This window comes from Manacus vitellinus, unplaced genomic scaffold (genome assembly GCF_001715985.3).
Source record: "Manacus vitellinus isolate BGI_N305 unplaced genomic scaffold, ASM171598v3 scaffold_85_pilon, whole genome shotgun sequence".
NCBI classification, from domain to species: domain Eukaryota; kingdom Metazoa; phylum Chordata; class Aves; order Passeriformes; family Pipridae; genus Manacus; species Manacus vitellinus.
In genome coordinates this window covers 1,020,877-1,038,482 of record NW_021940845.1, presented here as the reverse complement: position 1 = coordinate 1,038,482, position 17,606 = coordinate 1,020,877, and the positions used below count along the sequence as shown (strand labels likewise).

General features: G+C 49.9%; 1 protein-coding gene across 1 annotated transcript in view; it reads left to right on the top strand.

Annotated features, from left to right (window-relative positions):
• TOX2 (TOX high mobility group box family member 2) overlaps positions 1 to 17,606 on the top strand; it is a 92,332-nt gene that overhangs the window by 62,294 nt on the left and 12,432 nt on the right. The window contains exons 4-5 of the mRNA XM_029964938.1: positions 5,767 to 6,006; positions 10,360 to 10,587. Coding sequence (XP_029820798.1) covers positions 5,767 to 6,006; positions 10,360 to 10,587 — 468 coding nt within the window. The remainder of the gene's footprint in view (positions 1 to 5,766; positions 6,007 to 10,359; positions 10,588 to 17,606) is intronic.

Sequence of the window (17,606 nt, the reverse complement as noted above, 5' to 3'; positions counted from 1 at the left end):
GGGAAGAGGAGCAGAAAAATCCCGTGGAAAGCAAAGACAGAATGTGGTTATAGGGGTGGGACCTGCCTCAAGGCTTCAGTTGGGAATTAGGATTTTGCAGGAGAGGACATTCCTTGAGAGCAACCATTCCTGGAGCCTGGGACCTGAGCCCCAGGTCTGCTGGCTGGTGCTGCATCCTGTATTGCTGGAAAGAGCTGCTTTTTGCATAGGAATCTGGGGGGGCAGTTAAGTTGAAGTTTGGCTTGACACATTTCAAACATAATCTGCGTCAGCAGAGCTCCCTGTTCCTGGCCAGGCTCTTCCTTATGGCATTTATCACTCTCTCTGGGTTCCCCTTTTCCCCATAAACAAGGAGTGCAGAACATGTGCCATTTGTCAACCTGTTTTTCTCTCCTTCTTAGGATTAACTGGAGCATTTATGGGCTTGATATGCATATTCATTAAAAGAATTGAAATATTGTGGAAAAAAAGAAGCTGTCTTTGAGTTAGCACAGCCTTTGGGAATCTGCTAAGTAAGATGCACTTAATTACTTTAGCTATGACTACATCACATTTCACTCGTGTTTCCTCTGAGATGCAAAACATCTTTTCAGCAGAGGCTGGCAAAGCCATCCCAAACCTTTTGCAGCACCTCGTGGTGAGCCTGCTGTGCTGAATGCCTGGGATGGAGACGGGATCTGACCTGGCTGTCGCAGCCTCTCCTGCTGGTGACGGGGCTGATCACATTTGGAGGGCAGTTATTTAATTACACACGTGCTTCTCTTGGGCTCTGTGGGGATCCTGAGTGCTCTGGGGAGGGGAAAGACGTGAGGCAACCTCAGTGAGCCCAGGGCTGGAGCTGCATCCCACAGGACTGGGGGGTTGTTTGCTCTCACAGGGGGAACGTTGCATTTTTTTTACCTTCTTTCACTTCGATTTGCCATCATCCCAGTTTCATTCATCATTTACTTGCCTAATTAGGCCATTAGCTGCAGGGGAGCATCTCAGAATCCTGCTCCTGGGTCTGTCTTCCCTTGGGTCTTTTCTGAAGGGATATCACCCAGTTTGGGTGTCTCGGGGTCCTGCAGCAGGAAGCAGGACTGACCCCTACCCCTTGAGCCAAGGCCATTGTCACCCTCAAGCCCATGGAGGAAGCTCCAGAGCTTCACACAAACCACTCACCTTCATTTTCACCCCAAACATTTTACATCTGGAAAACACAAATGCCTTTTCCATCACTTACCCTGTCCAGTCCTGAGGACTCCAGGGAGGGGGATGCAGAGGTGGCAGCCTGGCCTGTTGCTTCCAAAACTGCATTTTTTATTTAACTTAAAAAAAAAAAAAGGAAAGTGAGAGAAATTCAGTGAGTGGCAAATGTTAGGGGCAGTTCCTGCCCCTTCAAACAGTGGCCAGCAAGGGTGCCTGTGAGGAGCACAGCTGTGAGTGTCCTTCTGCAGAACCTCCTGGATTGGGGGAGAAGAAATGGAGACTTGGGAGAGGGAGAGAGGGTGGCAGAACCAGCAACATTCAACTAAAATCTGGTTTTTATCATAGAATTGTAGAATGATTTGGGTTGGAAAGAACTGTTAAAGCTCATCTCATCCCACCCCCCTGCCATGGGCAGGGACACCTTCCACTAGCCCAGGTTGCTCCAAGCCCCATCCAACCTGGCCTTGGACACTTCCAGGGATGGGGCAGCCACAGCTTCTCTGGGCAACCTGTGCCAGTGTTTTACCCACCTTCATTGTAGAAAAACTTCTTCCTTATATATAACCTAAATCAACCTTCTTTTAGTTTAAGCCACCCCCCCTTGTCCTCTCACCGCAGGCCCTGATTAAAAGTCTGTCCCCCTCTTTGTTACAGCTCCCCATTCATGATGTAAAGAAATAGGCAGCTGCTTGGGGGGAGGCCTCTGGGCCAAGATACCCTTGGAGGGGGGATGTCCCAGGAAAAATGCAGTGTCCACACTTTTTAAGAGGGGGCTGTGGTGGGGTTGTGTCAGCAGGAGGCTTCTGCCTGAGTCCTCTGAGCCAGGGCTCAGGTTTCTGGTTTTTTCCTACTAATTTTCAGAAGCATTTGCAGCACGTGGCCCATATCCATAATTGCACTCCTGGACTTGTTCTGCTCTGATGCATAAATAACATGCACTGTAAAGAAAAAGTGTATGATTACATATTTAATGGATAAACGGAGCCGTTGTGGTCTATTGGCCACATAATAAAAGTTTCCAAAAAAAAATTGTCTTAATACAGTGTTTCCCCAGGAGACTGCCGTGGCTGAAACGTGAGGGAGCTATTTTAAATTTTAAACATTTTTTTGAGCCACGTTTCATAGCCTTCCCCATTTCTACAACACCCGTCTTCTAAACTTTTCCTTCATTTAAATTTAAAATAAGGACAATAAATTATTCTTTTCCTTAGCAGCTGGCAGATCCTCTCCAGCGTGAAAGGTCTGGATTAAGGTGACAAAACCCCAGACAGACTTACCTTTTCCACTGGAATTTGGGAAGCAGCTTGCTGCTCCTGCAGCAGAATGGTGCTGAGCTGTCTCCCCACATTTCATGCCCCTCATCACTGCCTGTCCCACCTTGGCCATTCCCAGGACTTTGGCAAATTCAATTGCAAGTGCAGGAATTGCCTCTCTGGAGCCTCCTGTGCTGCCCAAGCCCGGTGTCCATCCCCGTGGCTGCATCTCCCTCGATGTCTTTGTGACCAGGATTTCCCACACCGTGGCCAGGAGGGGCCAGAGCTCTGCAATAAGGCACATAATGAGGTTTTAAGGGCACATAAATCTTGCCAGAGGAAAGCCAGCCCTGCTGCCTCCTGGACACCACCAAAGCCAAGGGGAGCAATTCAGAGTGGCCTCTAAGTCAGCCTCAGCCAGGCTCCTCCAGCCTCAGCCAGGCTCCTCCTGCTGTTGAAATGCAAGACAACATTTAATTCTTGTGAGTTAAATCCCCTCACTTGGTAATTAATACAGAAAAAGGGCAGATCTAGGAAAACTTGTCCCCCTGACACCACTCCTCTGCTGATGGAGAATCCAAAAGAGAGCAAAACATGCTGTGGGGTGTTGTGTAAAGCTCTTGATTCCTGACCTGCAGCAGCAAATCTAGTTTTGCATTCGGATTTGTTTCCTCTGAAGCCTGCCGAGCCCTCACTGGTCTTCCCTGGGTTTCCTTCTGTGTGTGCTGCTAATGGAGTTGGCAAACCTCCCCTGGTAATGAGAGATCACACCTCAGCAGGCTTATCAGGAATGAAGATTGTTAATAAATAAAGCTCGGGTCTTTAAACTCGTGTTAACGTTAATCAGATTAACATGAAAGAGAAAAAGCCTGGAAAACAGTTCAGGCAGGGTTTGCCTCCCTCCCACTCCATGGCTGGAGGAGGCTGTGTGGGAGCTGGGCTCTGCCTGTGGCTCTGAGTTCTGCTGCTGGGGGGGACCAGGCAGGGATGGATCTTGGGGGGGAAATTGGGTTTTCATGGAAAATACTACAAACTGGAAATGGAGTCTTGGAGCAACAAACAGCAGGTTTGTCCCCATCTCATACTTGCTTCTTGGTAGGCAGGGGGTGGACACGCTGGAAGGAGTCCAGGAGAGGCCACAGAGATGCTCCCGGGACTGGAGCCCCTCTGCTCTGGAGCCAGGCTGGGAGAGCTGGGGGGGTTCACCTGGAGGAGAGAAGACTCCAGGGAGACCTGAGAGCCCCTTCCAGTGCTTAAAGTCCCTCCAGGAGAGCTGGAGAGGGACTGGGGACAAGGGATGGAGTGACAGGACAAGGGGAATGGCTCTAAGCTTAAAGAGGGCAGGGTTAGATGAGATTTAAGTTCTTCCCTGTGAGGGTGGGGGAGGCCCTGGCACAGGTTGCCCAGAGAAGCTGTGACTGCCTCTGGATCTCTTGAAGTGTCCAAGGCCAGGTTGGACGGGGCTTGGAGCAACCTGGGCTAGTGGAAGGTGTCCCTGCCCATGGCAGAGTTTGAAATGAGATGACCTTTAAGTTCCCTTCCCACCCAAACCAATCCAGGACTCTGTGATTGCTGCTGCTCCCTCCTGACCCAACCACTTGAACTTTGGTTTATGCCGTGGCACGGGGAATATACACTTCACAAGGTATTTTTATCATGTCTAATGCAGCATTCAGCATTCCTTATTAGACACATATATATATATATGTTTCATTTCTCCTTCCAATCTTTCAAGGGCAGTGGGCTCAGCAGCCTCAGGAGGAACACTTGTGCCTGCGGCCTGTGCCGTGTCCGTGTGTCCCTGCAGCTGTGTGTCATTAGTCACCTTTCAGTCCCATCAGATGTTCCCTCTCTCTCCCATTATGAGAACACATTAATGGGTATTAGGAAACTCCACATTTTTGGGGACAGCTCTGTCACGTGGCCTCTTCCCCTCGTCTCTTACCTCCACACGTGCACACACATACGTCGCTTCTGGCTCCTTCCTTCACTGGGAGATCTTAACAAGCAGCCCATAATGGGTTTTTTCCCTTGTCTGGACTCTTTTTTCCTTTATTTTATTTTCTACATTCATTTCGAGTGGGATTGGAACAGATTGTAATATTTAAAAATGGAAGAGTCATCTTGAGATGGAGGTGGTGACCACCAGCAGATCTTGCTTCCGCACCTTGGGGTCCAGTCCAGGGAGAGCTTGGACCCCCTTCCAGTCCCTAAGTGCCCCAAGAGAGCTGCACAAGGGCCAGGAGTGACAGGACAAAGGGGAATGGCTTTAACCTGAAAGAGGGCAGGGTTAGATGGGATATTGGGAAGAAATTCTTCCCTGGGAGGGTGGCGAGGCCCTGGCACAGGTTGCCCAGAGAAGTTGTGGCTGCCCCATTCCTGGAAGTGTCCAAAGTCAGGTTGGACAGGGTTTTAAGCAACCTAGTGTAGTGGGAAGTGTCCCTCCCCATGGTAGGGGGTGGAATGGGCTGATCTTTAACTTTCCTTCCAACCCAAACGATTTGATGATTCTGTGGTTCTGTGTTGTGATAGAAGCTTGGGGCTTCTGGAGCTTGGGGATGTACAAACCTCTGCTTTGAGGGTGGTGTCACAGCTTTGGGCAGATTGATGTGTTGGGAGCAGGGACCTGAGGCTCCCACTGATGGATTTTGTGCTTTCTTGTTCCTAGGTTTAACCCCAGTAGCACAAGTGACCCAACAGCCCTGCAGAGGGTGCAGGGGGGGTTGGTTGTGGTACCTTCAGATACTCAGACGAGCAGATATTTTTTTCATCTCTGCAGTTGCTAAATGTCAACACCAAGTATTGCTCAGAAAGACCATGTTTGGGATACACAGCTTCTGATGCTGCATTCCTGATGTACCAGGGCTTGTCCCCAGATACCCTGGCACAACATGTGCCTGTGCTCAGCCATGGCCTCACATCGCAGCAGCAAAGCTTGGCCCCAGAAATGCCCTGTAAACTGCAGTGCCATCCCTTCTCCTGGTGATGTGGCCAAAAATTGCTCACTTATGAACATTTTGGTTTTATATCCCTGGTAGATACCAGGCACCAGTGGTCCCTAAGGCAGGCAGGGGCACCTCCTGGGCACACAGACCTATGTACAGAGGTGATTTAGGACCTCTCTGCAATGCTCACGGGCAGGGGGATGGCAGGAGCTCTTGCTCTTGGTTTTTTTTTGGTAGGGGGAGCACGAGGAAGAATTTCTGCCAGCCACGGGGGACAATTTAAACAATAAATCCATCAGAGCTGGTCTTGAAGTGATTTGACTGTGTTATAAATCCACGAGTACCTTTTGTAATGACGAGGTGATCTTCTCCCCGCTCAGATCCAGGAGATGGTCCACTCGGACGCCGCGTCCTACGATTCCAACCGCCAAGTGCCCCTGCTCAACCGCCCCGGGATGCTGGCCGGCCCCATGAGCGCCCTCAGCCAGTCCCAGCTCATCTCTCAGATGGGGATGAGGAGTGGTGTCGCCCACGGCTCCCCCTCGCCCCCGGGAAGCAAGTCTGCTACACCATCTCCCTCCAGCTCCACTCAGGAAGAGGAGACGGAGTCACATTACAAGGTACGTGCCCTGTTTTATGGAGGGACGTTCTTCAGCGAGGGGTAAATCCTGCTAAATAGGCTTTTATTTTGAATATATAGAGCGGGAGACTTCCCCAAGGATGAAGTGACTTGTTTCCAGCCTAGGGTGAGGTGGGAGCTGGGCTTCTGCCTCCACGTTTTACCAGGTCCATCCAGCTGCAGAGTTTCTTCTTACGAGGATTTTGAGGAGCAAAGCAGGTTCAGGGCTGAGGGTCCTGCAAATGCTTGAGGCAAAATTAGATTTCTAGTGGTGGGTAGAGGAGACTAAAACAGGGAAGAAAAATATCCCATGGTGGGATTTAACTGAGCTCACCGGACGTGGCTTGCTAAGGTAAAAAAACCCAGAAATTAAAAGAGGAAGAGTCTTTTAGTTCACCCAGGTGGTGTTTTAAGTAGTCAGCAATGTCTCAAGTGGTCTCTACAGCCAACACAACTGCTGCTGAGCATGGCATGAACAAACCCAAGGAATTCCTAGGGTTTGGGGCACATCTTGGTTGTTGCTCATCTCTCTCAAAATGCACCAGGAGAGCAAACAACACGTGCTGTGCTCCAGGAGTCTGCAGCTGTTGTTTATTGAGGGCAAACTCCAACAATTGGTATGTTGCTGCCTCAATACCTGGTGTGTCTCTGTGCCTTTGATTAAAGCCTGTCATGGAAAACCCTCTCCTGGAAGGTGCTGACCGAAGGCACTGGGGTTGTAACCTTGTCCCACTAAAACTGACTGTTGTGACCAGGATTTGGATGTATAACCAGAGCAGCAAACAGTGAAGACACTGGAAAACTAGGAAAATGCTAGGACTGAGCAAAAACCTTTCCCTTTCTGTGGAAATCCAGGAAGATGGATTCCCATCAATCCTGTAGTTCTTTATCCATTGGCAGGTTTCACTTTAGACTGGGGCATTTCAAAGCAGAGAGCAAACGTGGATGCAAAAGCAGCTTCAGTGGAATACAGCTGTAAAAGGAAGGGATACACATGGTTAAAAATAGATGGAGTTTTTCAAACTCTCTGATTCCATGTCTGGGGTGCACTACAGGCTGGGTTATGCTGTTGGACCCCACAGTCTGCCATCTCCCAAAGCCTGTGTCACACAGCTCCAGGCAATGACCTGGGAGCTGAAATATTTCATATCAGCAGAAAATTAGTTTCAGCTTAGTGACACACCAGGTTCTCTCTCCGCCTCCATCAGCATCACCAAGCATTTCCTCCCAGCCAGCCAGGAGTCCCTGGAGCTTTGGGGTTGCATCTTCTGTTCTCTTGAGCCAGTGGTGCCCATGGGAGTAGGAAGAATTTGGAGATGTCCAAATTTGCAGAGATCAGGATTTTTCCTAATCCTTAAGGCAAGCCCCCTTGTTTTTTCTGCCTTGTAAACTCCCCATCAAGACAGCTGGGACAGGAGTGATGTGTTTGATGGAGGAGGAGCACCTAAATGTCAGGAAAGCAGCAGAGCTGTGTTGTGGCCTGCAGGTTTCTGTTTGCTTTCTCTGTCTGCACAGCTGCTGCATTCACCCACCAGTCATTTTTCATGTGGCCATTAAGGGCTCTTCTGCAACAGGTCATCAAAGCAACGTCTAACAAGCAGAAATTCATCTTGTGAGGAAGAAGGTCACACATTAAAGAAATGGGTCTGATGCCAGCAATTACTTCAGGTCCAGCAGGTCCTCTGAGCCAGGGACTTTATGATTTTAGGAGGTCTCCCAGCCCCACTGGTGCATCTGCTTGCTTCACTGCTTTGGGGTACCCATGCATGGGAAGGAGAGGTTGTTACAGCTCAAATTCCAGCTGGATTAGTGGTCGCCCTCCGTAGTTATTAAAATCACAGTGTCCATGGGGTTCCAGCTCTTCATGGGCTCAACATCTAAGAAGGCACCAAGGTTATGGGATCATATCTGTCACCAGGGAATTGCCCCACATCTGTCCACATCTGGTGTCAAACAGACCTGCTGCTGCCTCTCCAGGGCAAGTCCATACACTTCATCCTGCTGCCCAAGCCTCCAAGGGTCATCCCCAAGGGGATGCTCTGGGACCAGAAGGCTCTGCCTCTTTGGGGTTTGGCTTTAGCCACGAATATGGCTTAGGTTGTTCAAGCATTTTTTAAGGTCCAGGGCCAGGCTGCTGTCTCATCCCAGCTGCATCACAGCTGGAAAACCCTATGAAAACCAGGCAAAGTCCTGATCTGCCCTGCTCCCTCCTGGGCACTGACAGCTCCTGGCAGCCTCACAGCATCTGTTTTCCGTAAATCCCACGTGCTCTTTGGTGCTGCCTGAGCAGGACTGGCTATAAACCTGCCTGGGGTTGTGTTGGTCCTGTTCCAGCTCCTGGGCTTGGTCGGTGGCTGTGAGGGAGGAGGTTCCCCTGTAGCATTTCAGTGAATCAAACGGGATCACAGTTATTTAAAATACCATCTCACTTCCTAATGGGCTGAAACCCTGTCATGCTTTTTTTTTTTCATCCTAATAAGCTGGCCTTTCACCTCCAGGCCTCCCATTCAAGCCCAATTGGGCAATTTTAAATTAAATGCAATTTTTTTGAGCTCACTGCTCGTTCACTAATGGTCACTGTCTGTTTGACAAATGTCACTGCACTGATACTGAAATTAATGGCCAGTCAAGAGCTGCTGAGCGGGGAACAGGAGCACTGCTGCCCTTTCCTCCCCATGCCTGCCCTGTGCCAGCTAAAGAGAAGCCTCTTAAATCCTGGCGCTGCCCAGTACGTGGTTAAATCAACAAATCCATCAGGAGCAGAGGCTGTTTACTCCCAGCTCAGCGGGAGGAAGTGTGTTAACAACATCTTGATGTTTAGACCTGTGTCTTTTTAAGAGATACAACAACCTGTGCAGCTGGTGGAGCAGGGACTGACACAGTTGGGTACTGGCTGAGCACTCAGTGCTTGAGCTCAGGGTCTGCAGGTGGAGGGGCTGGTGCCCCATTTGCCCTCCTGGGTGCAGAGATCCAGCCTGCAGCAGGCAGTGGTTTTATTCTCTGCCGTGTTTAACCTCCAGTATTTAGTTTTTCCTTCACTGTAGAATAAGGATAATGGTGCTTTCCTGTAGCGTGAGCTTTCACTGACCACACGTAATGTGTTAAGAGCTTTGATAGATGTCCATGTGCTTTCTAGGGGTGTGTTCCTTCTCACACCCTCACATGGAGACTTCTGCACTCCCTTATATTCATAGAATTGTGGAATATCCTGAGCTGGAAGGGACCCACAGGGATCATCCAGTGCAGCTCCTGGCCCTGCCCAGGGCACCCCAGCAATCCCCCCCTGTCCCTCAGAGTGTTGTCCAAACCCTCCTGGAGCTCTGGCAGCCTTGGGGCTGTGCCCACTGCCCTGGGGAGCCTGGTCAGTGCCAACCACCCTCTGGGGGAAGAACCTTTTCCTAACACATTGCACAGGTATCCTCACAGAGGCCGATGCAGGATCTTCTTTCTGTGCTACCTTCACTGGAAGCATCCCTGTTTCCTGACCTGCTATTCTACTTCCCAGCCCAGTGGCAGCATCTTGTGCTGAGCAGCCACAAAGTCCAGCTCCTGTTGCCTTTGTCCTTCTCCCCTTGGTTCCAACACCCTCAGGGCACTGAGCATGGGTACAGCCAGACCTGGTCATCCAACTGCACCCAGATGGGTTGTAAAGAGTGAACAGCACATGCAAAGCATTTAATTCATAAGATTAAAACAGTTCCATTCCTGGATATTTTTTCCTGGGAAGGGGTATGTATGTGTTAGCAGAGTGAAGCAAATTTTGGATGGCCCCAGTGTGATGGTTAATGTGATGCTGGTGCTGCTTGGTCAGTGCTCACAATCCTCCTGGGAATGGGGACACTGAGCCACTGGCACACACGTGGATAAGGGAAATCAGGAGCAGCTTGCAAAGGGGGCTTATTGGGGTGGAAATCAGAAACCTTTTGGAAGCCAACTTTGGAAAAATTCATAGCCTGGTAAAGGGATATGGCTGGGAAGCAAAGCATGTGGAGAGGTCCCAGAAAAGTATCAAGGAGTGAGGGAGCTTGTGGTGCCAGGGAGGAGGAGGGGGAAGGAGGGTGACCAAGGGTGAGTGCCTGGACAGCCCTACTCTTGGAGCAGGTGCAAAGGGATGAACCCAGGCTGTGAGCTGGTCTGAGTGGAGTCACCAAGCCAGGCTCAGGCACCCACCAGCAGTTTGTGTAATGATCCAAGAGGCTCCTGGGGCCAAAGAGACCCCGAGGGCTGCTGCCCCCCTCTCTCCATGCTGGGATCCCTCCCCTTGCCATTTCCCCCCTCATCTCCTTGGCTGTAACAGGGACTTGTACCTGACCACTCCCAGTTGACTGCTATGGTTCCTCTCATGGTTTTGCAGGCTACTGGAGAGAAAAGACCATCAACAGACCTGGGCAAGAAGCCCAAGAGCCAAAAGAAGAAGAAAAAGAAGGACCCCAATGAGCCCCAGAAGCCCGTGTCAGCCTACGCCCTGTTTTTCAGAGACACACAGGCAGCCATCAAAGGGCAAAACCCCAATGCCACCTTTGGAGACGTGTCCAAAATCGTGGCATCCATGTGGGACAGTTTGGGAGAAGAACAAAAACAGGTGAGTGACTGATTTATTTACTTTTATTTTTTTCTTTCAGCTGTTGAAATGTGTTTTTTCCATGGCACAGAGCATCTCCCCAGGCACGTTCAGAGCATGGCCAGGCTGGAGTGTGTGGTCAGGAACAGAGGCTGTGGTCAGGAGCAGTGCTGAAGTGCCAACTGTGAAAAATTGCTGGTGTTGCATTGGGAAGAGCAAATTTTTATGACAACTAATTATTCTTGATAAGTTCATACTCTGCAAAACCATCAATGGCCTTTCCCTGACCTGAAGTTTTACAGCCTTAGATGAGAGATGGGTTTGTGTTTGCTTATTTACTTACAAGGAGTGACAGTAAACTGGCTAAACACTGTTAACTCCCTATATTGCTGCCTTCAAATCCAACAGTCAGGCTTTAAAACCTTGGGAAGGAGATGTCTGGAGTGGCCTCACAGAGGAAACCTTCCTGCCCCAAAGCTGTCAGCCACTCTCTGTTTGCTTCACAGGGAGAACTCTGTGTCCTGCTTTCACTGTTTTGTTGCTGCTGAGTCTGTTACAAAAGCCTGTAATTGCTTGTTGCCTATTGAGAGAACCCCAGGGAACACTTCCTGTAGCAAGGATGGCTTTTTATCAAGCAGAGTGAGATCTGACACTGTGAGATGTGTCCTGGATCCAAACAGGCTTTGTCTGGGAGCCCTTCTCCTAGAGCCTGGCTGCCAGCTCCTGATGGGTGTCCATGGCCAGCATTGGAAGCACCTATGTCTGGAGAAGGAGCAGCAGGGAGGAAAAAAGCCATTAAGCTGGAATTCATGCTAGGAAATAGCCTTGCTTTCCACCCCACACCATGTTGGGAATACGAGCAAGGCATCTTCTGGGATGGCAGCCCTTCTGCTGCTCCATTTGGAGCCTCCATTCTGTGCAAAGTGGTGCTCTGATGTTCTCGTGATCCTGCCTTTTCTCCTCTTTGGCTGGATCCCTGGTGGGTCATGCAGGCAGGAGTTCCTCACGCTGAAGAGGGGAGGAAGGTCCCTGCTTGTGCAGCAGGGTGACCCCAGCCCCAGGCAGCTGCTGGGCAGGGGCTGGGTTTGGGCTGTTGGGGCAGGGTGTGGAGGTTCAGGAGCGTGGACAAGCTTTCTGTCACCTCTTTCTCCTGCTTTCACCCCTCCCAAACTCTCGTTCTGCCTCTGCCTTGCTCTGCCTGGTTACCAACGTCTCCGTAGTTTGGGCACTGAGCTGGGCTGCAACTGTGGCTCAGAGAATGGAAGCACTGGTGCGACCCTGACTCAGCTCAGTGCAAATGCTCAGCTCTTAATTAACAGCAGGGATTAAACCGGCCCGTTTATCTTCCCTGCTAACTCTCCCTCCTTCTCTTTTATGAGCTTGCAGCAGCCTTGCCGTCTCTTTACACACGCTTTCTAAGTGGCTCCATTTCTCCCTCTGTAATTGATTTAATTAAGTCATTTGTTCCTTGTCTGAATGCTTAAATATTAACTTCCTGGCTTTGTCTCCAGCTGGATACTTCTCTCCCACAACAGTTACCTCCCTGCCCGGGACTCTGGCTGGAGGGACTCTATTTATCTTTGGCTCTGGGACTGTGTGGCTGATTTGTGCAGTGTGGCACGTTCACTCTTGAAGTGTCTGGCTGCAGGAGAGTTTATTTAGTCCCTGTTTGCTTTCCTCCACCAGCATCCCCAGACAAGTTGTGGTTTGTTTTGTTTTTTTTTAGATTCACAAGGCAATGCAATGGAAAGGGAAAAAGGAAGAGAAAATTTAAAAAGCGTTAACAAAATGTCTTTAATATGTGAACAGAAGTGCCTGGGTTGTGCTGTAGATCTTTCCTGCCCAGGGCTCCAGGATAGGGTGCACACATTCCCAAGGAAGGCAGGCAGCCCATGCTGAGAGCTCTCCTGGCACATCTGGAGAGGGGACAGGGATGGAGCAAGACAGCCACGTGCCACTGGCCAAAATCCTGCAGGGAGCTGGGAGTCCAGATTCCCACATGGCTGTGCCAAATCATGGCTCAGCTCATTGCCAGGCAGGAGCATCATGCTCTGGGAAGGAGCAGGAATCAGGAAAAGGGAAGGGTTTCATCTGGGACACTGCTCTTAGCTTTGTTGACAGCAGTGGCTTCACGTGCTCACTGCAGAGAGCAGTGCAGAGGACAGGCTGGGGAACAGCCAGGACAGGGATGGCACAGCAGGCAAGCAAGAGCCAAATCTGGGCGTTCTACCTCAGTTATGACCAAGGCTTTAGTTCAAGAACACTTCCCCTCTTCCTCACATGAGAAAAGAGGGTGGATTTGAGGCTGTAGGATCCATCTGGAGCTTGTCCCACACTTGGATCTCTCGCGGCCCCCAAGATGCTCATGGTGGGGCTGGGGCATCCCATCTCCAGAGGGGCAACATGCAGACCCCAGCCCCACCAGGGATTATTACCAGTTGTTTCCATCTCTGCAATTTCTGCTTCAGATGACTTTTACAAACCTTGTTCTTCACTTTCCAATGGGCCCAGAGTTTCCTCAATCCTGGACGTGTTTTAGTTCCTGCCTTGTGGGAGAGCAGCAGGCAGGGAGCAACAAGGGAGGGGCTTCAAGGGAAGCTGGTCCATAAACCCACCTGCAGCTAAGGTGTTTGGGGCTTGTGATTCCCCTGGCACGTGTCCTGCTATCCCTGCACTGTGTCCATCAATCATCCCATCACTGGGGTTGCACAGAGGTGGAGTTGCCACCATGCCAGTGCCAAAGGGATGAGGAAAGCCCAGTGCTGATGGCTTGTAGCCACGCTAGCCAGTGCCCTGGACTGGGGTAGATTGCTCTGTGCCCCCTCCAGAACCTCAACCCCTCTCCAAGGATGCTACATGGAGCATTTCTACCATCAGCAGTGAGATGCCACCCCTTTGCCAGGTAGCCCTGCCCAGCACACAGAGGGTTAATCCTCTGCCATTTGTGCTGCTAATGATTATATGCACTGTAATATCAAAGCTGTAGCTATTTATTTGCCATTGAGCAGGTGCTGCTGCTCCCACAAAGCAAATTTGCTTTCTCCTCCTGATGAAACAAGCAAAATAAAGGTTGCTCACGTCCCATTTCAGATATGTTTTTTTTTTCCCTGTGCACCAGCTGAAAGACAAACACAGAGAGGGAACCAGAATGCATATTATGCAAGAAACCATATAATCTAGGAGCATCTTTGATTTGGCTGCTGCTGTCACAGACATGCATTTCACAGAGAGGCTTTCCCCCCCCCCTTTCCTTTTGTTCTTACTGGTTTATCATTTGTGCCTTTGTCATTTTGTTCCTTCTTCTCAGCCTCTTCACAATGAATCTTCATTTTCCCTCTGACACACTTGTATCTAAATTTCCTTATTTCCTGCCTTTTTTTATTTATATCTGTTGCCTGGTGATTTGATCATGCTGTGGAATACAGGATTAGCAATCTCCGTGTCCTTGGGTACTGCTCAAGGACACCTGTTCTGCAAAGCTCCGTTTTCTTCCCCATTTTAACCCCTTCCAGCGTGTGGAACAGTAATAAATAACAATACCTTGAAATATCTCCAGCTCTGCGTTGGCAGGACATTGTAATCTTCATTCTTCAACAGCTGGCGTGGCCCTTTCTAAGAAGCTTACACGGGAATCTGAAGAATGTGACTCGGGGAAAAAAAAATATTAATACATCCTCTTTGAACTTTGCAAATAGTTTAGCAGCTGTTCCTGCAGAGATAGCTTAGACTCTGCTGGAGAGGGAAATGCTAATTCAGACATTAGCATCAAATGGGGTACCTGTCCTAGGAATCTGCCTGCAGCTCCCGGTCCTAGCTCCAGGCTCCCAGAATCCTGTGCCTCCTGTACTGGGAGTTCTTTTCATTAGCAGATCTCAACGCAGCAAGGTTTGAAAGGGCTGCCTGATTTGACAGAAATTAGAGGAATTTGAGGACTGTATTGGAGAAAACTCTGCTATTTCACTAGGAAGGATTTTTCCCTGGCACGGGTGGAATGCTGGCAGGCTGGTCCCAGTCCTTGCCACCCTCAGCCCCCTCATCTCCTTCCACAGGGCCACCAGCAGTGCCATCTCTGCTCAAGAGCTGGTGACACCAGCCCTGGTGGCTGTCCTCCCTCAGGGGGATTTCCTGTGGGTGATAAGCCTGGAAACTCTCTGGAGTGTATTGAGGAGTCACTGGTGGGATTCGCTCTTCTCTGCCGTGTTCTTATTCCCTTTCTGGGCATCTTCCCGTTGTAGGAGAAGGGACTTTGGGTTGGAAACTGGTAATGTTGGAGCATGGGATATGCTGCCAAGGTGGCATTTGCAGATGTCTCTGGAACCTGCTTCTTTTGATCAGGAAATCCATCCATAAAGTCAAAGCATTGGTCAGTGTTTCCCTTAAACCTTGGAAACTCAGGGCAGAGGAATCAGGGAACTCCAGAGCAACCTGCTGAGTGAACCCCAGGCTAACCCAGGACTTCCCATCCAAAATGAGCAGAAGTTGGACAAAACCAACATTTCCAGTTGAGTTTATGAGTTTGGAGACTCGCTGGGGACACGAAGGTACTGGGGATGGCAATAGCCCTGCTTCACCAGGACCAGTTCAGTAAGGCCAGGTCACTCAGTAGCCAAATGCATATGGGATTTTCCCAAACAAATGCACAGCCTAGAGAACTACACAGCTCCAGGGGAAAAGTCACACTGCAGGGGTAAATTACCCAGCAGAAAAATTGCTCACTCAGCAGAAAATAATAGATCACCCATTTAATCAGATCCATCTGCTCACTGAACCTGATACCTCACACGGTGACAGGGCACTGCAGGTTTCTGTGGTGGGACAGAGGCATCTCGGGCCAACTGTAAAGGTGTTTTTATGGAAGAGCCATCAGAGGGGAGAGATCCCATGGGAATGGCATGCAGCAGGTGCTGCACACTGGCCAATTCCAGCACTGGAGTCAGTGCTGTCAGTGCTGGAGCCACCGTGGGTTGCAGTTTCCTCCTGCAGCCCCAGAGCCCTGGCAGTGAGGGGCTGAAGGGTCCAAGCAGTCACTCTGGCCTGAAAGGAGGTTTCAGCATCTTCTGAGCATCAAGGAAAGCTGGAGAAGCATCAAAGCACCAATCCCAAACAAGGTTTCAAGAGAGGTGTGGTGGAGGGCGGGATAATGATAGGGAGGATGCGAAGGGTCAGATCTGTGACTGCTCTTCTTGGAGAGCAGGATCAGAAGTGTGGAAAGATGAGTGTTGTGTGCTTTTCATTGGAGGTTAGGGGTTGGATCTGTGAGCCTCCTCCTCTGTTTCCTTTGGAGTCTTCCATGGGCTGCCCTGGGAACTCTGTTGGTGCCCTCACATGGAGTGATAGGTGACTTACACCCTGGTGGCACCATGAAGTCAAGGCAGAGGAAGGCAGGAACCTTTCAGGATGCTTTAACCATTGGTATTGCTGCTTGATTACAGGTCCATCCATTCATTGTCCAAAGGACTGCTTCACAGCACCATGTCTCTGCCAGGATAATGGGAAAGCTCTCCTGAAACCGTGCAAATAGTTCCCATAGCCAGGGCCTTTTCAGGGGGTGTGACTGACCCCAGTAGTGACTTTCAAGTCATCCTGTTAATAAGCCATAAGTTATGGTGATCCCAAGACATATATTGCAGGAAAGTGTATAATAGTGACAAGAAAAAACCCTCCAGATTTACAACCAGAATAAAACCCAAATTTATACATTTGGGAGAAAAAAAAACCTCAGTCATGGAATCATAGAAAGGAGAGCAAGGAGGGACTTAAGAGGTCAACCAGACCATACTGCTGCCTGAAGTCAGGATCATCTCTACTTAAGCCATTCCTGATGGATGTGTGCCTAATCTGTTCTTAAACCCTCAGTGGTGGAGATTACACATCTCCCCAGGCAATCTCTTCCCGTGCTTAATTATCCTTACTTTCCAGTGCTTAGCCAACATTTCCCTTGTTACAATTTAAGCCTATTGCCCCTTTTCCTAGATGGGCAGGATCACTCGGTGCCTCCTTTGCTGCGTTGTGTGTTTGGACACGTGGCTACTCTTGGCCTTCCCTCCCAGCTTTCCTCCCAGAGACCTTCCCTGCACTCTCCATCTCCTCTCTCCTGACAACCTGCCTCTTTTTTGGAGCAAACTCCACCTGGGATTGGAGCAGAGAGACCTTTCCGCTGGACATCAGCGCACCCCTTGATGCTTTGGGGGAGACTTTGGAGTTCTTTCCATCCTTCCCCAGGCCTGGGAAGCAGCATTCCTGCTGGAGCAGGCGGGCTGGGACGCAGGGGTTGCCGATAACAGCTCCGGCTGTCACTCAGTGCCTGCGTGACACGGAGCCGTTCGTGGGCGTCAGCGGGGTTTGGAATAATTGTCTTCTCTAATTAACTGGTTATCAAACAAGAACATTTCATTACGGTACAATTACTGGCTGCTTTGCTGAGACACAGGGGTGTCAGGATTACGATCCCAACATATGCTTCTTACAGCTCTGATTTTTTGTTTTCATAATCACTAACCGTTTTTGCTTCCTCCCCCCACCCCCCCTTTCCCCAACCCACCCACTCACTTAATGACTAATGAATCCTCCTGCTAATGAATAAGGAAAATAAATCAGTGGGCATGGCAGGTTAGAAAGAAAAACATGCAAAATGTTTTGAGGATCCTTAAATCTGATAAATTACTTTGAAATTAAAATCCCTGGGAGAAAATGGGATTTAATTAGAAAGTAACATGGTTTTGTCAATGTTTAAATTAAAATTTTAAAGGTTATAAATGAGGCACTAGAGCTGCCTTTACACAGAGGATTCGTGGGAAGTTTTGTTCGGAGCTGCTCTTCCCACGTCAGCGTGGCAATTCCCCAGGGATGGGCAGCTGGGGGTCCTGGGAGGAGCACTGTGTGGGTGCAGAAAGCCCCCATGGCAGGGGCAGGACTGCAGAATTCTCATCAGGAGACCTTTAGGGGCGGTTCTTTACAGTGAGGGTGGGGAGGCCCTGGCACAGGTTGCCCAGAGAAGCTGTGGCTGCCCCATCCCTGGAAGTGTCCAAGGCCAGGTTGGA